The sequence below is a fragment of the Rhinolophus ferrumequinum genome, chromosome 6 (genome assembly GCF_004115265.2).
Source record: "Rhinolophus ferrumequinum isolate MPI-CBG mRhiFer1 chromosome 6, mRhiFer1_v1.p, whole genome shotgun sequence".
NCBI classification, from domain to species: domain Eukaryota; kingdom Metazoa; phylum Chordata; class Mammalia; order Chiroptera; family Rhinolophidae; genus Rhinolophus; species Rhinolophus ferrumequinum.
In genome coordinates this window covers 73,852,192-73,878,723 of record NC_046289.1, presented here as the reverse complement: position 1 = coordinate 73,878,723, position 26,532 = coordinate 73,852,192, and the positions used below count along the sequence as shown (strand labels likewise).

The following is a 26,532-nucleotide window of genomic DNA, read 5'->3' as shown; positions in this document are numbered from 1 at the left end:
CCACAGACTGGGTTCCATCCCCAGTCTGCTGAGTTTTCTCCCCACCCTTGAATTTTGCTGCCCTGACTGACTAGCTGGCCTTAAAGAAGGCACTTCCTTTCTCCATCAAATGGAGGGCTTCGACCCATCACCTAGACCTGTCTGGCTCTGACGCTCAGTGACATCAACATATCACCTGGCTGGTCCAAGGAAATCACCAGTACCTGAGTCAGAGACCCCATCTCCAAGCTCCCTGGTTGTTATTCTTGTCGCGTGGGTGCGAAACCTCCTTCCAGCTGCCCCAGTCTAGCCCATACCTTGTTGCCAGGCCCCCAACTCTGCCCTACCCCTCTGCTGCTGACACTCAGCCCCCTCCCATCTCACAGTTGGCTGCAGGACCCAAGCCAGGGAGCAGGGAGGACACTGTGCAAGTGGGGCCAGACCAGTGCTGGGGGCAAGGGGCTGAGGGGCAGCAGTGTCAGGGGCCCGGAGAGCCCTGGGGGAGGGCCAGGGCCCTGCCTGCCTGAGGTGACGGTGGTCTGGTCAGTTGTGGTCAGTTCCCTCCTCTGCTAGCTGTGGAATGTGAGGCCTGGCCTGGGAGATATTTTGGCTGCACTTTGAGCCATCTCCACCCCCTGGAACTCAGACCCTGCACACTCCATGCCATAACAATGACGACCACTTCCAATTGTTTCCTAGCTAGAGGGGGGAGGGGAGCACTGTTTAGGAAAGGGGGGGAGACTGGGGGAAATGCTTCTAGTGACAACAGCCCTTTCTAAATCCGGCTGGGGACTGGGTGCAAGTGGGGGTGGGGGTGCCCTGCTGCCCCATATATACAGCCCCTGACCTGGTCAGGCTCCACAACTCTCTCCAGCACTCTATCTGTCCTGGCTGCTCTCAGGTAGGAGTGCGGAGCTGGAGGCCTTCTCCTAGGATAAGGGGGCCCCAGGTTTAGGAAGGGGCTCCTCTAGGAACAGCAAGCTGCCTGCAGGGCTTCATGCAGAGTAGTGGGTCTGGGCACTGAGCACACATGTACAGGTCTAAACATGCATGTATGTGCCCCAGGAGAAGTGGGGGGGCATGTGTCGCAGGGGGATATCTGTATCTGAGTATATGGGATCAGAATGCATTAGAGGGTGTGTGTGTGTGTGTGTGTGTGTGTGTGTGTGTGTGTGTGGTGTACACAAGTAGGCATGGTCTGAATGTATGGTGAGAAAGGGTGTGTACCTCACTGACTAGCATATGGAAATATCAAGTGAGAAAGGTGTGTTTATAATCATGCCTAAGGACAAGCAGGTCCATTTGGGGGAGGAGGAGGGGATGAAGATGGCAGAGAAGAATTAGAAAGCGTGTGTGCTTAAAAGATAGTTCTGTGAGGTCTGCAATGTGCCACTACCCATGTCCACGCACATGGAGGCATTCGTGTGCGCATCCAGAAGTCGAGACTGCTGCAGTGTGTGTACAGCCTGCAAAAGGAGCTCATGGGCACGCGGTGTGGCTGTGCCAGGTCTCTGTATACTCGAGAGTGTACAGTGACGTGAGCCTATTTCTGCTGTACACAGGTTCCACATGTGTGTCTGTTGCTGAGGTGTAATGGCACACTGGGGGCGGTGTGTGTGTGCCAAGTTTTAGGAAGGAAGCAGGTCTGTGTGAGGCATGAGCAGTGTACAGCCGAGGACATGTGGAATGTGTTCAGCTGTGTGATGTGTGGGTTCATGAAAGAATGCCCACAGGGTGTCCTATCTGAGAATGTCCACCAAGACTGACAATCAGATGGGGACAGGATAGACGAGAACCGGCTTTAGAGTCATGAGACTTGGGTTCAAGTGCTGGCTCCACTGCTTACTGCTTTGTGTTTTGGACAAGCAAGCCCCTTAACCTTGATTTCCTCATCTGTACAATGGGGTGAGGGTTGAGTAAGAGAATGTGCATAAAAGTGCTTTGAAGGCTGTAAAGCTCTGAACAAATGTGACCTCAAAGAAGGCAAATTTCATGAGATAGGATTTAGACAAGGGTGGGACCATCTCCTAGGAGGAAAGGGGATTAGGGCTCAGAAAACTGTTAGGACTAGTGCTCAGGGGGGAAAAGGGAATAGCTTAGAAAGCAAGAGAGAGGACAGGACCAGAGAAGCTGACTACCACCTCCCACCTGTTTTCAGGCCTGGGGGAGGGTTGGGTGGGTGCTGAAGGGCAGAGCCAGGGAGCAGCAGGGAGGTGGCCCTGACATAGCCTTCCCTCTCTCCAGATCTCCTGCAGGCTTGAGACACTTTCCTCTCATAGACATATTTGAGAAGCCAAGGTAAGGAAAGCCGAAGATGGGATGTGAGGGAATTTGGGAAGATGCGGAACTCGGGTTTCTGCCTTGCCTTGGGGGAGAATGCCTTGGCAACCAGGAGTCCTTATCTGTGACTAGTGAGGGGGCCAGGGTGGGACAGGGTTGGAGATGGATACAGTCAGCTCCCTGCTTCCACAGAAGCTTAGGGCGCTCTTCCCTTTTTTAGCATAGCCCCAGGCTGAACAAAAGTTCGCCTTCCCTCTGCCCAATGGATTTTGCTAGGCATCTCAGGTTCAGGGACAAGCTCAAGGAACAAGGGACTTGCAGGTGATCCCTCCTGACTCCTGAGCATAGGCCTAGGCTCTGGGGTCCCACTGAAGAGGAGAGCCCAGGGAGGAGAGCAGAGGGGAAGGAAGGTAAATGGGAGGGCAGCCAACTCCTTCTTCTGTACACTGCAGGTGCAGTCATGGGGGATGCAGAGATGGCAGCATATGGGGCCGCCGCCCCCTTCCTGCGCAAGTCCGAGAAGGAGCGGCTGGAAGCCCAGACCAGGCCTTTTGACCTCAAAAAGGATGTCTTCGTGCCTGATGACAAAGAAGAGTTCATCAAGGCTAAGATTGTGTCTCGAGAGGGTGGCAAAGTCACTGCTGAGACCCAGAATGGCAAGGTGAGTAGCAGGGCTGCCATAAGAGGCCGTCCTGACACCCCTCAACCCTTGGGTGCAGAATGGGATGCCACCAAGATTCACTCACACAGATCTGAGGACAGTCCAATTTTCCCTTCCTTTGGGTAGGGATCCACGCCCTCCAAAGAGCCCTTCCTGCTCCCAATATCCAGTCTATCTTCTCCGTGATCCTGGCTCCTTCTCTCTTGAACACCATTATCCTGTACCTTGCCCAACTCCTATCCCTGCTGAGGGAGGGTTGACAGGAGGGCCTGCATGTGGGCTGTTGCAGACGGTGACCGTGAAGGAGGACCAGGTGTTGCAGCAGAACCCACCCAAGTTCGACAAGATCGAGGACATGGCCATGCTGACCTTCCTGAACGAGCCCGCGGTGCTCTACAACCTCAAGGAGCGCTATGCGGCCTGGATGATCTACGTGAGTGCGTCACCTGGGAAATGCCTCTGAATCTGGTCGCTTCCTGATCCCTGCATAGCCACCACCTGGAGACAAGAGATGCTGTTCTTTGTGCCCAGGCAGTACTGTACTCTGCCCTAGTCCCTACATCATTTGATTCAGTTTTAATAACCGAGGGCAGGCATCATTCAGATTTTGCGCACTCATAGGTTTTCCGTTCTCTTCTTCCTCTCCCGGGATCTTTTCTAACTCTGAAAACTGCCGTCCCCCCTCTTTATCCCTGGCAACTCACTGCTCCTTTTCTATACCTAGACCTACTCAGGCCTCTTCTGTGTCACCATCAACCCCTACAAGTGGCTGCCGGTGTACAACGCTGAGGTCGTGGCCGCCTACCGGGGCAAGAAGAGGAGTGAGGCGCCACCCCACATCTTCTCCATCTCTGACAACGCCTATCAGTACATGCTGACAGGTGAGCCGAGAGCAAGGCAGCGGATGAGGGGTGCGGGGCACCAAACAAGAGCATCCTGTGTGGCTCCTGACTATTCCTCCCCATTTTCTCTCCACAGACAGAGAAAACCAGTCCATCCTGATCACGTGAGTATGGCTCCTACCCTATTTCCTTGCAGAATCTCCCTGATCCCAGCCCCCATCAGGGCCCCCAGTCTCTATGCACACCCCACTCCTTACCCTCTCCAGCTCCACGCCAGCTCCTCTTTCTTCTCTGGCCTTTCCCCTTACCTTCTCTTTGCTCTCTCCCTTCCCTCTCTTATTTTTCCTTTCCCATCTCCTTCACTCACTTTCCCCCAACTCATCATTTATCCTTAAGCCTCGTATCAGCGTGTCTTCTTCACCTTTTCACGTTCTTTCATCTTTCCCTTCAGAAACCTTCCCCAGTCTTCCAGCCCCACCCATTCTTATTCAAAGCAGTCCAGGCCCACGTCTTCTGATTGCCTTTGACCAGCTAAGAGCAGGTTCCATCTGCCCAAATCCATCACCTTCTTGTGGCATCCTTCCTGGCTGCTACCCCTGACCCTGTGTATGTCAGAGTACAGCTGTGTGTTTGGGATGCATTGTACCTGCCAGCTGCCTGCGTCAGGGCTCCCACTGTCCATAGGACCAGGCACTCTCTCCTGACTTGAGGCTTGTTGGCTTCAAGCAGTGTTTGTGCACTGCTTAATGAGCCCCTGAATGTCCTGACAGCGGAGAATCCGGGGCTGGGAAGACAGTCAACACCAAGAGGGTCATTCAGTACTTTGCTGTTATCGCCGCCATTGGGGATCGCAGCAAGAAGGACCAGAACCCAGGCAAGGTAGGCCTACTGTCCCTCAAGGGACCAAACGGCAAAAAGCGAGCCCTCTAACATGGCATCTTCCTGACCTTCACAGGGCACCCTGGAGGACCAGATCATCCAGGCCAACCCCGCCCTGGAGGCCTTCGGCAACGCCAAGACCTTACGGAATGACAACTCCTCCCGCTTCGTGAGTGGTCCCTGACCTTGGACTTGGGATTTGGGCTGGTCAAGGAATGGTATCAAATATGAGCCTTCCTTCAGCTCATCACTACATTGCTCCATCTCTCCAGGGAAAATTCATTCGAATCCATTTTGGGGCAACCGGAAAGTTGGCATCTGCAGACATAGAGACCTGTGAGTGCCATGAATCTGCTAGGGCTCAGTCTGAACTCACCCTCATTCTAACCATCTCGATCCCAACCTCTCTCTCCTCTCTCTCTGTCTCTTTTCTCTCTAGGTCTCTGGCTCTCAGTCTCTCTCCCTCTCTTTTTGTCTCTCTCTCTCTCTGTATCTCTGTGTCTCTAGGTCTGTATAACCATCTCTCTCTCAGACTTCCTATGGTCTTTCTCCATCTCTGTCTCTGCAGGTCTGTGTGTCTTTCTCTGAGACTATTTCTCTCCTCCTCGGTCTCGGTCTCCATCTCCATCTCTGTGTGTCTATGTGTGAGTCTCTCACTTTCTCTCTTCTTCTTCCTCTCCCTCTGCCTTCTGCTTGCTAGCTACATTTATGATTCATTTTCCTCCATTTCCTTGTACCTAACTCCCAACCTTTTCTTTCTCTCTTTCTTCTCCCTTACTGTTCACAGACCTTCTGGAAAAATCCAGAGTTATTTTCCAGCTGAAATCAGAGAGAGATTATCACATTTTTTACCAAATCCTGTCTAACAAAAAGCCTGAACTGCTGGGTGAGTCAGAGCTACCAACTGAGACCAACTATCTCCATGACAACCTGGTCCCGTCTGCTCGTGGCTGACTGTTGGCATGCTCTGGGTTTATGGCACTGCCGGATTCAGGTCTGGGGAATGTGAGCCCTGCCCTGTGTCATGTGCTGTGGCAGGCAGCCCCAGTGACAACCAGGGTTTATGCCACATCTTCTCCCCGCCAGACATGCTGCTGATCACCAACAATCCCTATGATTACGCATTCATCTCGCAAGGAGAGACCACTGTGGCCTCGATTGATGACTCTGAGGAGCTCCTAGCCACTGATGTAAGTGTCTAAGGACTTAATCGAGAGGTGACGGGAGTGGCAGTAAGGGGCAAATGGGGCCATTCCACGGCCCAGGAGTGGAGCTGACATTGGCTGTCTGTTGTTCACAGTCGTATGGCCCCTCCCTTAGGGCAGCATGTCCCTCTGACCAGGCTGTACTGAGGTATGGGTGTCATGAGACAAGGCTGGCCAATATTTGGTCAAACCAGAGAGGGCTGGGAGCCATGGGATAGAGAAGTAGACAAGGCAAGAAATAAGGCGTCACCAAGGGAGAAGGGAGGGGATGACCTTTCATATCTGTCCATGTAGACACCCTGGCCTGGGTATGCTAGGTAAAGAACAGATATGGACAGGTATGGAAGGTCTAGGCAGCAAGGCAAGTGTAGGGCTTAGAAAAGGGGCAATAGTAGGAAACACGAGTGGGTAACCAAGAGGACCTCCAGAGAATAGCTGTGACCACTGACACTGGGGCTGAGGCAGCCTGCACTCCACTCTTCACTCATACCTTTGTTTTGGAGTCCCCTCTGGATATGGGAGTCTCAGAACCCACAGGGATTCAGGAGATGAGCTCTCTCTACCACAGAAGAGGAAGCTCATTTACCTGCCTTGCTTCCTTTCCTATGGTCCACCAATACGGGGCCTGTCTACAGAATGCCTTTGACGTTCTGGGCTTCACTCCAGAGGAGAAGAACTCCATTTACAAGCTGACGGGCGCCATCATGCACTTTGGAAATATGAAGTTCAAACAGAAGCAGCGAGAGGAGCAGGCTGAGCCAGATGGCACTGAAGGTGGGAGTCTGGGATGCTGGGGACACATGTAGTGTCACTGAGGGCCGCATCTGCAGAGGAGTCATCTCTTTAACAACTTTGTTACCTGCCCTTTCCTTCCAGAGGCTGACAAGTCTGCCTACCTCATGGGGCTGAACTCAGCTGACCTACTGAAGGGGCTGTGCCACCCTCGGGTGAAAGTGGGCAATGAGTACGTCACCAAGGGGCAGAATGTCCAGCAGGTGGGTCATCTTTGAAAGACAAATGGTGGCGGGGAATGGCATGGTGCAGTGGGAGCTCTAGAATTCCCCCTACCCAAACACTCTGCTTACTTGGGTCTCTCCTTCCAGGTTTCATATGCCATCGGGGCACTGGCCAAATCAGTGTACGAGAAGATGTTCAACTGGATGGTGACGCGGATCAACGCCACCCTGGAGACCAAGCAGCCACGCCAGTACTTCATCGGAGTCCTGGACATCGCCGGCTTCGAGATCTTCGATGTGAGTGGGGAGAGCCCTGGGAGTGGGGAGAAAAATAACTCACTCGTTGGCACATGCAACAACCCTTTGTTGAGTGCCAGCCATAGGCTAGGCGTGGGGAATCAGTGGGGTTCAGCAGTGACAGAGGCAGTCATCATCCTGACTTCAGGGGCAGCGCTCCCTTCCTGCCCTGACCGGGGAGGGGACCAGCCACACCCCTCGCTGGGCTGGACACAGCCCTGGGCTGACCCCACCGGCCACTCGGCCGCCGGCCTAGCTGACCGGCTCCTGCCCTCACTCCCCTGCAGTTCAACAGCTTCGAGCAGCTCTGCATCAACTTCACCAACGAGAAGCTGCAGCAGTTCTTCAACCACCACATGTTCGTGCTGGAGCAGGAGGAGTACAAGAAGGAGGGCATCGAGTGGGAGTTCATTGACTTCGGCATGGACCTGCAGGCCTGCATCGACCTCATCGAGAAGGTGCTGCTTGGCTCCACCTGAGCTTTCTACTTTCATAAGTATTCTACTTATACCCACATAAACTCCCCAGACAAAATGGCAGCCCCATCCCTTCTGGGGAAAATATCTGGATAACAGAAGGATCTGAAGCCTAGTTTCCAGAGCCCTGTGTTGTCTTAGCCACTCAGGACATGGTGGCACCTGGGAGACTCAAGTTCCCAGGGGCTTGAAAGTGGACACGCAAGGGAGCGCACATCCAGGATGGCCTCCCACACCAGTGTGTTTATCACCCCTGCTTTAGCTTTTGAGGGCAGGGTAGGGGATTGTAAGAGAGCACCTATTTTTCAACCCCAACATCTCAGGGACCTGGGTGATAGAGTGGTGTGTAAAGCACCTATAGCATCCACATTCCCAGACTTTCAAAAAAGTCCCTCTGACATCAAACAAAGTCTTCCACCTGGGGAAGGCTTTAACAGGTGTCACTCAAGAGATAACTGTAATCAGAACGGAGCCTGTTACCTTAATATCCAAAGGAGCATCTCCAAAAGCAAATAATGACCCTAGAGAAGGATCTGTCTCCATTTGCATGAGGTGTGCTCAGTGATGCTCTCCCCTGTCCCCTCAGCCCATGGGCATCATGTCCATCCTGGAGGAGGAGTGCATGTTCCCCAAGGCCACTGACATGACCTTCAAGGCCAAACTGTACGACAACCACCTGGGCAAGTCCAACAACTTCCAGAAGCCACGCAATGTCAAGGGGAAACAGGAAGCCCACTTCGCCCTGATCCACTATGCCGGCACCGTGGACTACAACATCCTGGGATGGCTGCAGAAGAACAAAGACCCGCTGAATGAGACGGTGGTGGGCTTGTACCAGAAGTCTTCTCTCAAGCTGCTCAGCAACCTGTTTGCCAACTATGCTGGGGCTGATGCACGTAAGTGGAGACTGGGACCCAGGGGATTAAGGAGCAGGGTTTCTGCCCTGGATCTGAAGCAGGTCAATTGCTACACCCCACCATTTCCATGTCAGGCTGTGCCCAAGGGTTACAGGCTCGGTGAGATAGAATTGGGTGGAGAAACTGAGGCAACCACAACGAAGACCCTTACCTGGAGGCCAAATGCCAACAAGGATATGAAGAGAGGCTGCGACTCTTTACCCCTACTCTAGCCTCCCCACACGCCCACTTGTGCTCCTTTTTTTGACTCTTTCCCACAGCTGTTGAGAAGGGCAAAAGCAAGGGCAAGAAAGGCTCATCCTTTCAGACCGTGTCAGCTCTCCACAGGGTGAGTGTGTGACACCAGTCCCAGCCCAACATGGCTCCTTCCCTGCCTTATTCATCCTGACTCCTCCCACTACCCGCCATCCCCACACCTCATTTCATTCATGATCCTTTCCACTCTTTGTCTTCTCATTTCTTCATCTCCATTCTCTTCTCCTTCATCTGCTGGCCTCTTTCTTTATTCAGTTCCCATCTCACCTTTCTTTTCTTTCCCTCCTGCCTTCCATCCTCTATCTCTTCCTCCATGTCTTCCCCTAGCATTCCTTCATTCTCTTTAGCTCCATGCATTCTATCTCTCTTTCCCTTCCTCCTTTCTTCTCTCTTTTGTTACTTCTCTTTCATTTTCTTTACTTTTCCCTTTTGTTTCTTGACCCACAGGAAAATCTGAACAAGCTGATGACCAACTTGCGCTGCACACATCCCCACTTCGTGCGTTGCATCATCCCCAATGAGACCAAGTCTCCTGGTGAGCCCCTGAACTCAGGCTCAGACCACAGCTGGAGATACACGACCCTGGGGACAGGACCTTCTAAGTCATCTCCTAACCTCTCATCGCAGTGCTTTCCAAATCACATTCTTCTCCTTCCAACCCCATGAGGACCCACAGACCACCCCCACCCCAGTACCTTACATTTGGAATGTGTAACTCAGGGTAATATGTAAGGCACTTAGAAGGACATTATCTCACAAATGCTTTACGACCCCCAATGAGACATGTAAGGGTTGTTTATCCCTTTTTGACTGATAAGGAGATAGAGGGTCAGGGGCCTGGGTTCAAGGCCTGGCTCTGTTCTGATCAGCTTAGTGACCTTGGCCAGGTCCCTTACCAATCTGGGCTTAGTTTATTCTCTAGGAAATGGGATGTATCTGCCATAGCTACCACCGATGATAATAGGCATAAACCATATAAAATAAGAAATGTGAAATCCTTTTGGTTACTCTTAAAAGTGAGCTAGAAAAAAAATTGAGGATCATTATTAACTGACTTGCTAACGTTACCAGCTAATAAGTGGCAGAGCCAGGATCAGAACCCTGGACTTTTTGGCTCTCAGTCCAGGCCTCTGTCCACATGCTCCTCTCCCCTCCCTCCGCCACAGGGGTGATGGACAACCCCCTGGTCATGCACCAGCTGCGCTGCAACGGCGTGCTGGAGGGCATCCGCATCTGCAGGAAGGGCTTCCCAAACCGCATCCTCTATGGGGACTTCCGGCAGAGGTGGGTACAAGGCCCCCCAGGGCTCAGGGAACAGGGGAGAACCCCAGTGGCCTTGGTAGGGAGGGAAGTCTGCAGGGGTCCCCGAGTTCTGAGGGCAGAGCAGATGGGCGAAGAACGTGGGTGACTCCGGGCAACTCCCTCCCAGGTATCGCATCCTGAACCCAGCAGCCATCCCCGAAGGACAGTTCATTGACAGCAGGAAAGGGGCAGAGAAGCTGCTGGGCTCCCTGGACATTGATCAAAACCAGTACAAGTTCGGCCACACCAAGGTGAGTCTAGAGTCCCATCGGGTGGAATTACAGGCTGTGTGGCTGTCATGCAGAGCGTCATGCGGGGTCTCTGGTCCCGCTTCCCGCACAAGAATGCAAGATATGGTGAGGCCAAACAGGAACACCCAGGGAGCCATAGATGGGGGAGTCATACCACTATATTCTCGCTGGAGGCTGGGCTGGAGACACAGGAAGCAGGAGCCACATGATCCGCAACCTGCCGTCCGCTTCTCTGCCAACCAACCCCACTTGCTACCTGCAATCCGCTGTGCTGACTGCAATCCACGCTTGCTAGCTCAGCCATGGCAGTTATAGCAGTGGCTAATGGCTAACTGGTAACAGCTGATGGCCAACCAGTTACAGCTGATGGCCGTCTACTACCCGAGCCAGCACCGTTCCACGTGAGGCCGAGAGCCTGGAAACTGCTCTCTGGGACTCTGTCCCCACAGCAGCCATGTTGAGTGGAGCAGCTGGGAGTTTGGAAGGCAGACCCTTGATTCCTGGCTTCCTGTATCAACCCAAGTGCTGGAAGCCAGGCCTTCTTTCTGTCTTGTCTTTCACATTTCGCTCCCAGGTCTAGGATGAGCAGGTGTTGGGTCCCCTGGGAGCTCAGCCAGAGTCTCCCACCCTCTTCCTGCACCCTGGATACCCTTCTCTGAGCTGTGGCCCCCTTGGCTCTTCCCCTTGCCCCCAGGTGTTCTTCAAGGCGGGACTGCTGGGGCTGCTGGAAGAGATGCGAGACGAGAAGCTGAGCCGCATCATCACCCGTATCCAGGCCCAGTCCAGGGGTGTGCTCTCCAGAATGGAGTTCAAGAAGCTGCTGGAACGCAGGTGAGAGATCTCAGGAAGGTTCCTAGTCATGAGGTTCAGGCTGGTTCAAGGGCAGTGTCCACAAAAAGATCACTGGTTCTTCAAACAACAGGACTGGCAGGAGGGGTTCATACAGACACAGGGTGGGCCTCAGACTCAGAGAGCAGAACGGATGAAGGAAAGGGCCGTTACCTACTAGTCGGCCTCAGGGCAGGAAGGAGGGAGGAGAGCGCTTTCACCACCCCGGTCACTGGCCCCTGCAGAGACTCCCTGCTGATAATCCAGTGGAACATTCGAGCCTTCATGGGAGTCAAGAACTGGCCCTGGATGAAGCTCTACTTCAAGATCAAGCCACTGCTAAAGAGTGCAGAGACAGAGAAGGAGATGGCCAACATGAAGGAGGAATTTGGGCGCCTCAAAGAGGCACTAGAGAAGTCCGAGGCTCGCCGCAAGGAGCTGGAGGAGAAGATGGTGTCCCTGCTGCAGGAGAAGAACGACCTACAGCTCCAAGTGCAGGCGGTGAGGCTCTGGGCCTTTGGTGGCTCTTCCACCCTGTTCTGCCTACATCTCCCACACACCTTGCACCTCTCCACCCAGGGGCTCATGATCTTTCCCCTCACAGGCAGAGGATTCTGGGGTTAACACTTCAAAGACCTCCAAAGAGATCCTTCAAGAGAAGGAAAGGGAAGGGGGAAAAGAACTAACTTTTAAAACACAGGCTTTCCACCTGGATTCATTCTGGATCCACAGCTCAATAATTTCATGACCTTGGGCAAACCATGCATTGTCTTTGAATCTCAATGTCCTCATCTCTAGATAGGGAATAAAGCTGCCCATCTCACTAGATTATAAATATGTAAAGTTCTGGCATTCGGCAAATGTAGTTCTCTCTTTTCAATGTGAGGGGGGCATTGGAGGGCCAGGAGCAGAGTGGAGGAGACCAGAGCAAGAGAGCCAGATAGAGACTTCTGGTTTCCTTCCCTTGTTGCTGGCCCTCCAACGCCCCCCTCACATTGCCCTAAAATTATTCCCTCCCCCATCCTTCTGAGGTTCTTCTCAGCAGTAGATATCCTGGAGCTCCCCTCCTATAGTGAGGGCTGAGCCTCTCCCTCCCTCCACCTGCCACGCGAGGACTCCACCCACTGGACAGCCTGTCCTCTGTGCCTCACCCTCAGGAACAAGACAACTTAGCTGATGCGGAGGAGCGCTGCGACCAGCTGATCAAGAACAAGATCCAGCTGGAGGCCAAGGTGAAGGAGATGAACGAGAGGCTGGAGGATGAGGAGGAGATGAACGCTGAGCTCACCGCCAAGAAGCGCAAGCTGGAAGACGAGTGCTCTGAGCTCAAAAGGGACATTGATGACCTGGAGCTGACGTTGGCCAAGGTGGAGAAAGAGAAGCACGCAACAGAGAACAAGGTGAGGGCAGCTCCCTCTGGCTCCAGCCCAGGTCTCCTCGGGATTCCGAGTGTGGTCCTGGTCCTTGGTAATGGAGGTCTCTATAGATGTCTCCAGGCTGGTTACCTTTGACGTTGATGGTGGTTGGGGTTCTTGGTCGGCAGGTGAAGAACCTGACAGAGGAGATGGCTGGGCTGGATGAAATCATCGTCAAGCTGACCAAGGAGAAGAAAGCTCTGCAAGAGGCCCACCAGCAGGCCCTGGATGACCTTCAGGCCGAGGAGGACAAGGTCAACACACTGACCAAGTCTAAGGTCAAGCTGGAGCAGCAGGTGGACGATGTGAGTAGATTGTCACAGGGCCTGGATACACCATGTCCACCTGTGCTTTGTGTGCGTGCGTGCGTGCATGTATGTTTGGAGGGTGGTGTTAGAAAGTGCTCCCTTCCCTGAAACTTTTCTGCAAGGGAGTTTGGGGATGGAAAGAGGAAAGCTTGATCAAATATGTATCTCATCTCACTGATATGTTCCACAGTGGAGATGGGCTTCCTTATTTCAATTTAGGTTCTAGCTTATACATCTCTATCTTTAATCACAGGATTTAGAGGGTTATCTCATAAGAACATATATTTCTTGGAATTTTGTGAGGCTCCTCAAAGAGGATCTTTAGACTTTTAATATTTTAGGCAGGAACTGGTCCTCAGTGATCACTGTTCCCACAGATAGTTCTTTGTGCCCCTCTATCGAGTCACTTATCACTCTGAGTTATCTTTATTGAAGTACCTGTCTCGGCCATAAGACTGAGCTTCCTTTAGGTGGAAACTGGATTTATTCAATTTTGTGTCTGCAGTGCTTAGCCTGAAACCCAGTAGGTACTTAAAGGATGCAGAATGAATGAATGCAGTTTTGGGGTTTCATCCCATAGTCATTCATTCAATCATTTATCAGCTACTGAGCATCCCTACATGCTAGGCACACTCACAGCCTCCTGGTAACATTTGGCCCCCTCTGGGGAAGCTTTCCCAAGTCCTGGACATCTCTTGGGGTCCCCCTGGAGTGACTGAGCTTCCAAATCACCAAGTCAGCATGCTTGGCCTCACGGGTCATGCTGGTCCTTCTCTCCATCAGCTGGAAGGGTCCCTGGAGCAAGAAAAGAAGGTGCGTATGGACCTGGAGCGAGCAAAGCGGAAGCTGGAGGGCGATCTAAAATTGACTCAGGAGAGCATCATGGACCTGGAGAACGACAAGCAGCAGCTGGATGAGCGACTGAAAAAGTAGCGTATTCCCCTCACTGTCACCTTTCCTCGTCCCTAGCCCAGCAGCCTATTCTGCCAATGTCAGTCCAAGATGACCCAAGACATCCATCCTCAGGCAACAGCCTCATGCAGCCTCAAAAAGTGGGTGCAAAACTGTGGACAAAGCCTCCAGGCAAAGGACTTTCCTCCCCCAGACATGTACATCAGGGCCCAGCAAAGAGTCTAACTTGGATCCCTCAAGTCCTTTCTTCCTGTTGGGCACTCAAAAGGGATGGAAAATAACAGCTCGCCCCCTTTATACACAAGTCCCTTTAGAGACCAGTTGCCTAACATGGAGGAAGGCTCCACACAAAACCTTTCAAGAAAGTTCTTTTAGGTCCTTTACAGAGCGCACAAGGCCACAGAGAAATGGATCAGCTGTCACACTTAAGCAATGCAGGGTCTGGGCCATTTCTTTGTTCTTATAAACTTGTGGTTCTAATTCTTATTGCAAGTGCTTCCAAAATATATAGCTCCATTTTCCAGCTTGGTAAACAGTTTCCTGCAGAACATATTTGGATAATCGAAGATATTATGGTACTTTAGGGTCAGGACTTTGAAAGGCTCTGAGGATCACCATGAGTCACATCTCCATCAGGCTCTCTGCCCAGGAGTCTTCACACTTCCCCAGGCACAATGTTTATTGAAGGAATGAATAAATATATGATCCCTTTGATCCTCAAACCATCTTTTAAAGAGGGTATTTTTAGCCTCAATTTACCGAAGAGGAAACAAAGGCTCAGAAAGCTGAACCAAATTCAAAGTAACAATGACAGAATTAAAGATCGTTGGAGCTTAAAGGGACCTTTGAAACAATCTAATTGAACCCGTTCATTTTACAGACCAAAGAAGTAGAGTCCCTTAGAGCCCAGGTCTTATCACTCCACCTACAGTGTTTTTCCCATTACACTTCCTGTTGGACTTCAGTCTTTCAGCAGGTGGACCACTCTCTGCACCTCCCCCCACCATTGGCCCTGGAAGCTTTTTTTTTCTGATGAAATCCTGCTTTCCATTTGTTTAATTATCATTTCCAACAACTGGTGGGCACTCCTGGAACCGAAACAGCGTCCCTTGCCTCACCCTCCCTCCTTCCCCACAGGAAGGACTTTGAGGTGAATGCCCTGAATGCAAGGATTGAGGATGAGCAGGCCCTGGGAATCCAGCTGCAGAAGAAGCTAAAAGAGCTTCAGGTGAGATCTGGGATGCCCAAAGTGGGTGCTGGAGTCTCTGGGGGTGGTTCTCAGCTTCTCCAGCTCCCTCCTCCAGGCTGTCCTCTCCCAGCATTATAGGTGCTCGCTATGTGTGCATGAAGGGAGACACCGAGCTATCCTGGTTCCCCTGTGGAGAACCTTCAGGAGGGGCTGAGTGATCCAAGGATGGCATAGGAAGAGACCTTGTAAAGCTCACAGGTCTGGGAGCGGCACAGAAATCTTGGCTTTCTGTCTCAGCTCTGGTTTAGCCAGTGATCATAGGGGAGCTCACTCCAGATCTCTGGGTCTCCCCTGTTACCCGGTAACTTTTAAGGTCCCTTGGGCCCTGATGATCTGTGACTTTGGTTCTTATTTCTAGAGCAGACGCTGTTAGGTCTTTAGTTGTCTGGTCAGACAAACATGGCTCTGTCATTCTGACTTTTATTATTTTTTTGCCACTAAACTGCTTAAAATATCCCTAGAACACTTTGTCCCTCTTCAAGAGCAACCTTCAACCTCTTTCCTTCCAGTAAAGACAATGTATAATGTTTTGGCCTAAAGAAAGGCTAACTTGGCTGTCTAAACCATCACCCACAAATCCTTTTATTTCCATACCTCCAATGGTAGAACTAAACTGACTTGCTGTTCCAGTCAAGCCAGGAGTCTTCTAGAGGCTGAGGAAGGGTCTCCCATGGAGGGTACCAGGCGGTGGGTCTGAGCCCTTTGTGTCCCGGTTCAGGCTCGCATTGAGGAGCTAGAGGAGGAGCTGGAGGCCGAGCGCACCGCCCGCGCCAAGGTGGAGAAGCTGCGCTCAGACCTGTCCCGGGAGCTGGAGGAGATCAGTGAGCGGCTGGAAGAGGCTGGCGGGGCCACGTCTGTGCAGATTGAGATGAACAAGAAGCGTGAGGCCGAGTTCCAGAAGATGAGGCGGGACCTGGAGGAGGCCACACTGCAGCATGAGGCCACGGCAGCGGCCCTGCGCAAGAAGCATGCTGACAGTGTGGCTGAGCTGGGCGAGCAGATCGACAACCTGCAGCGTGTGAAGCAGAAGCTGGAGAAGGAGAAGAGCGAGTTCAAGCTGGAGCTGGATGATGTCACCTCCAACATGGAGCAGATCATCAAGGCCAAGGTACTCAGCCTCTCCCCTCCTCCCATTCCCTCCACCCACCTCCAACATCTGCCCATGTCTCCTCTCTTCTTTGCTGGTTCAGTTTCCCACTTTCTTTCTTCTACCCAGTTCTCTGATCCTCTCCTTCCTTCCATGCCTTCCCTCTTCCTTCTCCTTTAATAGCACCCCTTATATCCCTTTCAGTGACCCCTACAACCATTGTATGACTCTCCTTCCTCTCTCAGGCTAACCTGGAAAAGATGTGCCGGACGCTGGAAGACCAGATGAATGAGCATCGCTGCAAAGCTGAGGAGACCCAGCGTTCTGTCAATGACCTCACCAGCCAGCGGGCCAAGCTTCAAACTGAGAATGGTGAGCCCCAGCCCAGCCTCCCCTGACTTTCTGAACCAACCCAGCCTTGGGTAGACGCACACACACACACACACACACACACACACACACCTCCAGACAATGGGGCCCAAGGGTTAGGAGAGGGGTTGTGGGGAGAGAGGAGAGGAGTGTCTGGCCTTGAAGAGTTGAGTGTGTCTTGCTCCTGTTCAGGTGAGCTGTCCCGACAGCTGGATGAGAAGGAGGCCCTGATCTCCCAGCTGACCCGAGGCAAGCTCACCTACACCCAGCAGCTGGAGGACCTCAAGAGGCAGCTGGAGGAGGAGGTTAAGGTGAGGCCTAGACTGAGGTCCCTTAGCCCACCCCAGGAACACAGCAGCTGGCCTTTCATCCACATCATTTCCTTGAGGCTTACTGTCCATACGTTATTCTCCCAGAATTCCAAAAGGAACTATAGCCTAGACCCCTCCACATGTCTCCTAAGTCTATCCCCCAGGCTGAGCCCTTTCTGTTGCCATCCCTGGAGGGGGTGGGGGATGGCACGAGCTAAGGGTGCCTGTGGGCCCTGGGTTAGCAATCTGAAATTAGAGAAAGAAACTCACTGGAGCCTCTTTTTAGCATTTTGAGGGGCTCATGAAAAAGAAAAGAATATGACTTTTAAAAAAGGTCAGGGCTCAAATCCTAATCTGCCTCTGACAGCTTGGTGATGTTGGGGAAATCACCTAACCTCTGTGAGCCTCTGTCTCCTCCCCTCAAAATGGGGGTGAGATGGTAATACCTGCTGCAGTGGGGAGCACAGGAGCGATGGGCATAAAGTGTTTCATAAATAGTGCCGTGCTGTTTGGGCATTCTTTCTTACTGGTACTCAGCAGACCATTCCAGGTCTACTGGGGATTTAGAGATAGGTGAGTCTTGGGGTGGGGGTGGGGGGTGCTGTTGAAAATAGGGTGAAAAGACAGGAAAGGCTGGGATGGCGTTATGGAGAAAGCTGAGCTCACCTCCTGGTGCCCACGTCCCCAGGCGAAGAACGCCCTGGCCCACGCACTACAGTCGGCCAGGCATGACTGTGACCTGCTGCGGGAGCAGTATGAGGAGGAGACAGAGGCCAAGGCCGAGCTGCAGCGGGTCCTGTCCAAGGCCAACTCAGAGGTGGCCCAGTGGAGGACCAAGTACGAGACAGACGCCATCCAGCGGACTGAGGAGCTCGAGGAGGCCAAGTGAGTCCCCAGTGCCCGCCTCTGGCTGAGGGCCTTTTGCAGGCAGGACGCAGCCCGGTCCCCAGTCCTCGGTCCCTCGTAGATTCATGACACGAAACAGAACTCAGCTACGCTGTGACCACACAGAAGGACCCTGCCCTGGCCCCACCTCCTTCTCCTCTCAGGAAAGCTTTTTGCTCGCGTTATGTTTCTTATCCAAATATAAGACGAACAAAAGGTTTGTCTGAGGGCAGAATGCTCCCATCTGGGGCAGGGTGCTGTGGCAGGAGGAACTGAGGTGGGCTGTAGAAGCCCATGCTTCCTCCATGTCTGCAGCCTAAAGGCTGGCCCAGGCTCAGAGGCTTGCCACCCAGAAGGCCCTCCTGGGTGCTGTGGGTCTTCACACCCTGCCATCAAGACCCTCTGCCTGCCAGTTCTCAGCCACTTAGGGCCCAGGCTTCTCCCACAACGCTTCTGAGTTTTTACAGATTGTTTTCCAGAAGACTCATGTTGTTTCCCCTTGTCCAAATCCACACCCTTCATCCTCCCCACTCCCACCTCCCCACTGGCAGGAAGAAGCTGGCCCAGCGGCTACAGGAGGCTGAGGAGGCCGTGGAGGCCGTCAATGCCAAGTGCTCATCGCTAGAGAAGACCAAGCACCGGCTGCAGAACGAGATTGAGGACCTGATGGTGGACGTGGAGCGCTCCAACGCGGCCGCTGCGGCCCTGGACAAGAAACAGAGGAACTTCGACAAGGTGGCCCCTGGTGGGGGACACAGCCAGGGGGCAGAGCAGGGGGACTGGCATCAGTGTGAGGCCAGGGACATCGTCCTTGGAGGCGGGGAGGAGGCTGAGCCCAGGCGAAGGGCCTGGACAACCCTGGAGGTGGGGGCGGGGCTGGGCTGGGGCTGCGGCTGCGCAGTGAGCCCTAACCCTGTTCCCACAGATCCTGGCCGAGTGGAAGCAGAAGTATGAGGAGTCGCAGTCAGAGCTGGAGTCCTCGCAGAAGGAGGCGCGCTCCCTCAGCACCGAGCTCTTCAAGCTCAAGAACGCCTACGAGGAGTCCCTGGAGCACCTGGAGACCTTCAAGCGGGAGAACAAGAACCTTCAGGGTGCGCTGGGGCCTGAGGCCGGGAGGCATGGGGAGAGTGCCCACTTGTGGTGCCACACAGGGGTTCCAAGAAGCATGCCCTCCCCTAATGGACCATGGCATCCCCCAACTGAGTCGCCCGGCCCCTCCCACAGAGGAGATCACTGACCTGACTGAGCAGTTGGGTTCCAGCGGAAAGAGTATACACGAGCTGGAGAAGATCCGCAAGCAGCTGGAGGCGGAGAAGCTGGAGCTACAGTCAGCTCTTGAGGAGGCTGAGGTGTGTGTTTTGCCGGGAGGTGCAGGGGGAAGGTGAGCTCTGGGCTGTGGTCCCTATTCTCATCTCCCTTTTGTCTGATTTGTTCACTGATCCACTCTCGTAGCCTAGAACAGTGCCTGGCACAGAGTGGGCACTCAACAAATATTGTGGAATGAATGAACAATTCACTCGATTCCCTGCACACAAATGTTTTACCTATTACATTTTAGACAAGATTTCCTGTTTCCACACTCCTCCCCTTTCCGCCTCAGCCTCCCTCTTTGGGTTTTTTGCATTCTGTGCCTGATTGCCTGTTTCCTTGGCAACACCTTTCTCTTCATTTTCCTCTTTGTCTTCATTGCTCACTCTCCTCTTTGAGGGCCTGAATCACCTTCTATGAGGCCTATTTTTTTTTTCTTTTGAATTCTCTTTTATTCTTCCTTCTTCTGATTCTTTGAGTGAACCACTTACACCACTGTCAAACTCACTTTGTGTCCACAATTCATGGACAGACCCCTATCCCTGCCTGGTGCCCCAACTCTCTGCCTCAGACCCTCTCTCCCTGCCCTCTGCCCCCACTAGGCCTCCCTGGAGCACGAGGAGGGCAAGATCCTCCGGGCCCAGCTGGAGTTCAACCAGATCAAGGCAGAGATTGAGCGGAAGCTGGCCGAGAAGGACGAGGAGATGGAGCAGGCCAAGCGCAACCACCTGCGAGTGGTGGACTCGCTGCAGACCTCCCTGGACGCCGAGACGCGCAGCCGCAACGAGGCCCTGAGGGTGAAGAAGAAGATGGAGGGTGACCTCAATGAGATGGAGATCCAGCTCAGCCATGCCAACCGCGTGGCCGCTGAGGCCCAGAAGCAAGTCAAGAGCCTCCAGAGCTTGCTCAAGGTACATGGAGACTCTTGGGTACAGGAAGGCAGCTCCCCAGACAGGGGACATCTTCCACGTGGCCAAGTTGGCCGATGGTGTCCCATCACAGCTCCAGATCCCTCCTGCCCCGGGGCCGTTGCAGCGACAGCCCATGGGCTCCTCCTGAGCCACTGTGGTGGGCTTCCCGCCAGCATCCTCTTCCATCTCTCATGCCCGTCATCCTGATGCACAGGACACCCAGATCCATCTGGACGATGCGGTCCGGGCCAACGATGACCTGAAGGAGAACATCGCCATCGTGGAGCGGCGCAACAACCTGCTGCAGGCCGAGCTGGAGGAGCTGCGGGCCGTGGTGGAGCAGACGGAGCGGTCTCGGAAGCTGGCGGAGCAGGAGCTGATCGAGACCAGCGAGCGGGTGCAGCTGCTGCACTCCCAGGTGAGCGGCTCCCCTGGGTGTTCCTGGGGGGAAGCGCCAGCTGGAAGGAGACATTGGGTGAGGTTTGGGAGCCACTCATGGATGCTCTGCCCACCCTGGTCCTCAGAACACCAGCCTCATCAACCAGAAGAAAAAGATGGACGCAGACCTGTCCCAGCTTCAGACTGAAGTGGAGGAGGCGGTGCAGGAGTGCAGGAACGCCGAGGAGAAGGCCAAGAAGGCCATCACAGATGTGAGTTCCCCTGCTCCACCTTCCTACTCCAGGGTCTCCTTGCCAGGCAGTGAGTGTGTGAGGACTGAGCCAGACCACATGTCACCTCTCTCCTCTCCGCAGGCCGCCATGATGGCGGAGGAGCTGAAGAAGGAGCAGGACACCAGCGCCCACCTGGAGCGCATGAAGAAGAACATGGAGCAGACCATTAAGGACCTGCAGCACCGGCTGGATGAGGCTGAGCAGATCGCCCTCAAGGGTGGCAAGAAGCAGCTGCAGAAGCTGGAGGCCCGGGTGCGGGAGCTGGAGAATGAGCTGGAGGCCGAGCAGAAGCGCAATGCTGAGTCAATCAAGGGCATGAGGAAGAGTGAGCGTCGCATCAAGGAGCTCACCTACCAGGTGTGGGCCCTGCGGCTGCTCTGGGGCTGGGCCTTCTGCACCAAGGCCTGAAGCCAGGCTGACAACCACCCAAAAGGGATGAAGTGTTCTCTGTGAGCCTCTTCCAGTATAAGGGGTGGGAGTGCAACCCCTGGATGTCCATTTCCACATCGCCAAGCCCTGTCCTATCCTGAGTGTCCCCTGGCTCAGAGGTCAGTCTCTGAGCCTCCTGGCTGAGAGTGCCCCCTCAGCATTTAACCTCAGCCTATCCCCTGGTGACACACAGAGAGCTCCAGACAGAAACCTGCACAGGTTATCAGAAAGCAACTATGTAGCCAAGCTTTGACCTGGTGACATCTCCACCAAAATACACCAAAAGTATATCAAAGCCATTCAAACAAATCTCATAACTTTCCAGTTACACCAGGAGGTGTAGACTTTAGCTCTACGGAGTTTTCTAGAATCATATTGTCAATTAGATTTTGTTTCTGTTCTAATCCATAAAGTCACCATCCCTCTATGCACACTTGTTCTTAACCTCAGTCAAGTCTATGTAATTTCCTTGCAGCCCAGGAGATCCCATCAAACCGTGGGATTTGTCCTTCATGGGGCTCCAGGATCTTGAAGGGCCTGCTTTCCAGGACAGTGCACACAGACTTTTGTGCACAATTTCAGGAGACCTATCAGCTCCCTAGACCCTTTTCTGATATAAAACATTAAAAATATTCATACTTTTTTTGGAGGGGGTAAAAAATTATAAGGAGCGCACAAGTGTTTGATGAAGATCAGAAAGTGTAATAGAATTGAGTCAGGATGTTACATTCAGAATAAAGACAAGTGAGGGGAGGGGCATACCTCCTACAACTGTGTGGTCCTCACTCCTGACCACCCTTGACCCTCAGACAGAGGAAGACAGGAAGAACCTGCTGCGACTGCAGGACCTGGTGGACAAGCTGCAGCTGAAGGTCAAGGCCTACAAGCGCCAGGCCGAGGAAGCTGTGAGTGACCCTGCTGGGCACTGAGCCTGAAGGAGGGACATGGGGGAGCTGGTGCTCTAGCCTGGGAGGCTGAGCACCCGGGGCTCCCTCTCACCTCATCCTCTCACCCCTCTGACCCCCCTGCAGGAAGAGCAGGCCAACACCAACCTGTCTAAGTTCCGCAAGGTGCAGCATGAGCTAGATGAGGCAGAGGAGCGGGCGGACATCGCTGAGTCACAGGTCAACAAGCTGCGGGCCAAGAGCCGCGACATTGGCACCAAGGTGGGTGCCTCACCCCCACTCCCAGGACTCTTTAATTGCCCCATAGCAGTGCTCCCCCCGACATCAGTGCCCTTTGGACAGAGGACCCTGTACGAGGGATGCCTCTTCTCCATTCATCCCCTACAACTGAACCACAGGCCCGAGAGGGTGAGCTGATTCAGTCCTCTGTGATTTCTAAGGTTCTTCCAGCTTTTACTTTCAATGATTTTGTGAACCACAGCCCTAGGGGGGTCAGCAACCCTAGAAGAACCCACTTTATATACACCTAGTATGTCCCAATTTCCCGCAATCTCTAGTCTCCAGTTCTCTCCACCTAGTTTTGGCCTACAGCCTTGTAACACAAACCTAAAATGGACATCCCAGAGGACCACTTGTCCTCAACCCGATAGCTGCCCTCTGACTGACCCCAGAGCCCTACGCTCCAGAACTTACCCTCTACACTGATCCCTAGGACACATCTCCCACCACCATGGGGGCCCCTGTCAGGCCACATAGCAGTCCCCCACCCCACCATGTGCCCCATCTCCCCTCTGTTTTCTGTGCCCATCCCTGCGCAACACCCAGCTATCTGGAGCTAAGTTGGACTTTGTTTCCTTTCAAAAGGGCTTGAATGAAGAGTAGCGTTGCCACATCTTCTGGATCTGCCTGTCCCTGAGGGTGCCAACGGAGCTCCCGGTCCCGGAGCCTATCGAGCAGCCCTCTTGGAGGAAGCAGAATAAAGCAATTTTCCTCGATGTGAGAGCCTGCCCTGGACTCTTTTTCACTGCCTGCCAGCCACAGGAACACGGGGCCATGGACACGGGGGAAGGGCACAGAGGTGAGGGGAGGTGGGACTCCAAAGGAGGAAGGGCAGCTTCACGGGCCAGACCAAGGAGGCCTCCCTGGGGAGTCTGTGGGGCTCTGAGCATCCCCAGTGCTGCACTGTCTGTGCTCCCCTTCAGCTCCTCCTCAGCCGCAGATACCTCTTCTCCCAGCCTTCTCCCTGGCCCAGAGACGCTCAGCGTTAAAGGAGATTTAGGGAAACCTTTAAGGATTACCTAGAGCACAGAGCACCTCTGTTATAGACGTATACCCCAGCTCTGATCAGTTCTACTCCCACCACCACCAAACAACACTGGGACTGGACCATGGGGCGGAGGGTTAGTGTGTAGGAGTGCTCTCTGAGGTGTGATGCACTTTGGCACTGGGGTAATGACCCCAAGCCCTGGTCCAAGGCAGGTCTTTGAGAGGGTACAAGGATTTGCAGCTACAGCCCCCTGTCCTTCCAGACACAGCCACCACTGTCTCCAACCACCCCCAGAGGCCAGTGCCCCTCTCTCCACCAAACCAAGAGACATGTACCCTCAGCCCACCTTCATCTCCTCTTCATCTGCCAGGGCCTGGTTCCCTCCATCCAGGGCACTCCTTTCTTCTTCCTCGTTTCTTCCCACTGTTAATTCTGTCCCCAAGACCCTCCTCATCTGGGCTTCCTGGAAAATGGGGGATCTTTGGCCCATTGATGGCAGGCCATCTCAAAAGGAGGCAGACAGAGGAGGGACTGGGGAGAGTCACATGTGAGCATGACTCTGGGGAAGAGAAGGAGGGAATGGGTCACTGGAGGGCTGGGAAGAAGGAGCAAGCCCCCTCCAGCTAAATAAGCCTAGCCCCCCTGGAGTCATTGCCAGACCTGGGCTGCTTAGCAAAGGCCTGAGACTGTGTGCCATAGAGGGCAGGGGCCTGGGAGGCAGTGGGGCTCCTGAAGCCCTGGTTCAGCCCTGGACTGAATCTCCCCCACCCCACCACACACAGCCATTCCTAGCCAAGTTCCCACTCCATCCCCCACTCTGAGCTCTGAGCTCCAAATGTAGCAGCCACAGTGAGGGTCTGTCCCAGCAAGAAGGGATACCAGCATTAGAAAACAGGAGAGGAAGGGAGAAGGGAGAGAAGGAATAATGAAGGAAGAAGGAAAGACCTGAGGAGTGTGGCAGTGGAGAGAGAGGGAGGGAGCTCAAGAAATTGGGGATGGGGCGGGGGGCGGAGGGGCAGAGAAACCAACAAAGAGAAAAGATCCACAGGCCGTCCCACCTTTCCCCTCACACCCTTCTCCATTCTCCCACACTAGGACTACTCCTCTTCTTAGGAAGGACTTGTAGAATAATAAGGAGAACAGTAAAGAAAAGAGAGGGACACACTTGAAAAGGGAGGTGCAGGGGACACCAGCAAATCTAAGCTCCCAGAGCAGAAGATCTGGATGGTGAGAGAATGGCAGGAGCCAGTGGGTGCGAGAGAATAAGGGCAGTGGAGTCACAAGAGAGGAGGGTGCTGAGAGGGGATGGAAGAGGAGAAAGGGAAGGTGAGTCTTGGATAGAGGAGCTGGAAGAGTTGAGGGGGGCAATCCTGGAAAGAATCCCGGGTCAGCTTCAGATGCAAGAAAATACAGGAAAGCAAAGAACAATGAGATTAGAGAGAGGTGGACAAAGCCCCTAGACCAAGATGTGGAGGCAGAGATGAGACAGGCAGAGGGTAAGCAGAGGTCAGGCTTAGAGAGGCAGAGACTCATGGAAATGTTGGCATGTCAGACCCTGAGATGGGCAGAACCATGGCGCCAGGGAGAATCAGAGGCCAGGTCCTACTTTGAGAAAGGGAATCAGGCAGAGGGAAAGGGAAGGCAAACACAGAGACAGACAGAGAAATACATGGAACCAGGCAAAGAGAGGCGACCTGGTGCCAAGGAAGTTGGCTCACCTATAGCAGGAGTCCCCATCCCATGCCCTTGCACTCCAGGGCTCCCAGCAGAATGAGGAGCTGCTTTGCAAGGCAGCTGAGAGAGGATGGAGAGCAGGTTTGGATGTGAGCGCCAGGGGAATGGAGGGGCCTCGGAAAGGAAGAGGAGGGCAAACCAGATCAGAAAGGGGGCAGAGCCCTGGAACCAAGTTAGCCCTTTCCCTCCTCCTCTTTCCATAGGGGACAGTGGGAGCTGCCTGCCACCCCCCTCACCCCCCACTCCACTTACACTGAGTCTGGCCTGCGCAGAACACAGGGTTCCCTGAGGACAAAGCCTAGTCTTTGTCACCTGGACCTGACCCAGCCTGACCTGGTGTTCTCGGCCCCTTATCGTGTCCCCAAGCAATAGGAACCAAGCAGTGACGCACTGGACCATGGGCTAACCCCCAGCTTGCACACTGGGGCCTCAAGTGACCTAGAGCTGGGGACAGGTGGCCTGTATCCCATGGGGGTAACCATTTGACGTTTGCACCTGCAGGAGATGGGGTGGACTCAGGTCCCCCCAAGGACACTGGATACAGGGTATGAGTCCTCTGGAGACAGATGTATATTCTTGAGTCCAGTAATGGGGCAGCGGAAGGTCCTAGGGAGTTGGAGACCTTGGGGGAGAAGCCACATATTTAATGAAAAGCTCTCTTATTCTGAGAAGCTGACCCCTGTCTGTCCTACCCACCTCCATACTCTAGAGCTATATTGAGAAGTGACAGTAGATAGGATAGGAGGGGGAACTGGGGGAATGTTCCTGGGTGTGAGGGTGTTGGGGGAAAGCCAGAGCAGGGGAGTCTGGCTTTGTTTCCTGAACACAATGTCCACTTAGTCATAACAGGCACGGCTGCTGAAGACCTGACACCTCCTGCCTCTGAGTGGTGGCATCAGTGGAGGTTGGGAAGGGGGCCCTTGAGGGCCTGGGGCACTTGGGGACACCCATGAAGAAAGGCATGTGAGCAGGAACCCCAGGAAGTTTGGGTGGGGACACCAGAGTTCTACCTGGGCAGGGGGGAGCAGACTGCAGAGCCCCACCCCCACCCCATGCAATGCCAGCTGAGCCTGGGGCCCAGCTGGTGTAAATCCCCAGGCCTGCCAGGACCCAGGCAGCCTCAACAGCACCTGCATCCTCTGGCAGCCCAGAGAGGCGGGAGGGAGCAGCCCCCCACTCCCAACCCTCTTCCTTCAGGCCCTGGGAATGAATATCTCCTGCCTCTCCCCATCCCCACGCTGTCCCCCCACCAGGAGCAGAGGGTGGCAGTGGGAGGGTAAAAGCTTACGTATGAAAATGTGGGTGTGCAAATGTGTGTGTCAGTGTGCATAACAGCAAGTAGGAAAATCCACAAGCGTAAGTGTGTAAGTAAAAACTCTGCATGTGTGTAGCTAAAAATGGGCACAGAGGTGTGGTGGTCAAGCCCGTACACGAGAGCACTGGACCGTGGGTCTGAGTGCAGATCTGCTGGGGGAACAGGAGGAACCCCTTCCCCATTTGAGAGGCTGGCTACTGTATCAGGAGCATCAGGGGATACAGAGGGAAGGCTCCAGATGTGTCCCCAAGGCAGTGCAGTCTCAAGTCCCTAGGAGGACACCTTTTGGAGATTTGGGGAACAGAAGGAAACCAGCCATGGCCTTTGT

The 26,532-nt window shown here is 53.8% G+C and overlaps 1 protein-coding gene across 1 annotated transcript; it reads left to right on the top strand.

The window, feature by feature from the left end:
- The first annotated feature begins 787 nt into the window (after nt 1-787).
- MYH7 (myosin heavy chain 7) lies at nt 788-22,883 on the top strand. Its single transcript, XM_033107211.1, has 40 exons — nt 788-880; nt 2,224-2,277; nt 2,712-2,920; nt 3,210-3,353; nt 3,645-3,801; nt 3,899-3,926; nt 4,533-4,641; nt 4,718-4,810; nt 4,914-4,977; nt 5,429-5,527; nt 5,728-5,831; nt 6,482-6,620; nt 6,723-6,841; nt 6,950-7,099; nt 7,387-7,557; nt 8,162-8,471; nt 8,753-8,820; nt 9,195-9,282; nt 9,914-10,031; nt 10,177-10,300; nt 10,995-11,131; nt 11,374-11,629; nt 12,286-12,528; nt 12,672-12,848; nt 13,635-13,780; nt 14,901-14,991; nt 15,731-16,120; nt 16,345-16,471; nt 16,661-16,779; nt 17,468-17,664; nt 18,216-18,399; nt 18,590-18,755; nt 18,889-19,013; nt 19,575-19,883; nt 20,098-20,301; nt 20,408-20,533; nt 20,636-20,911; nt 21,793-21,888; nt 22,015-22,149; nt 22,753-22,883. Exons 3-40 carry the CDS (start codon nt 2,720-2,722, stop codon nt 22,768-22,770), a joined length of 5,808 nt encoding a protein of 1,935 aa, XP_032963102.1. The 5' UTR covers nt 788-880; nt 2,224-2,277; nt 2,712-2,719; the 3' UTR covers nt 22,771-22,883.
- Nucleotides 22,884-26,532: the final 3,649 nt, after the last annotated feature.

Bases quoted from the DNA above. Each gene is read 5' to 3' on its own strand.
- MYH7 (XM_033107211.1), top strand. From the start codon at position 2,720: ATGGGGGATGCAGAGATGGCAGCATATGGGGCCGCCGCCCCCTTCCTG. The intron at 4,642-4,717 runs GTAGGCCTACTG...TGACCTTCACAG, and splicing joins AGGACCAGAACCCAGGCAAG to GGCACCCTGGAGGACCAGAT. The intron at 7,558-8,161 runs GTGCTGCTTGGC...CTGTCCCCTCAG, and splicing joins GCATCGACCTCATCGAGAAG to CCCATGGGCATCATGTCCAT.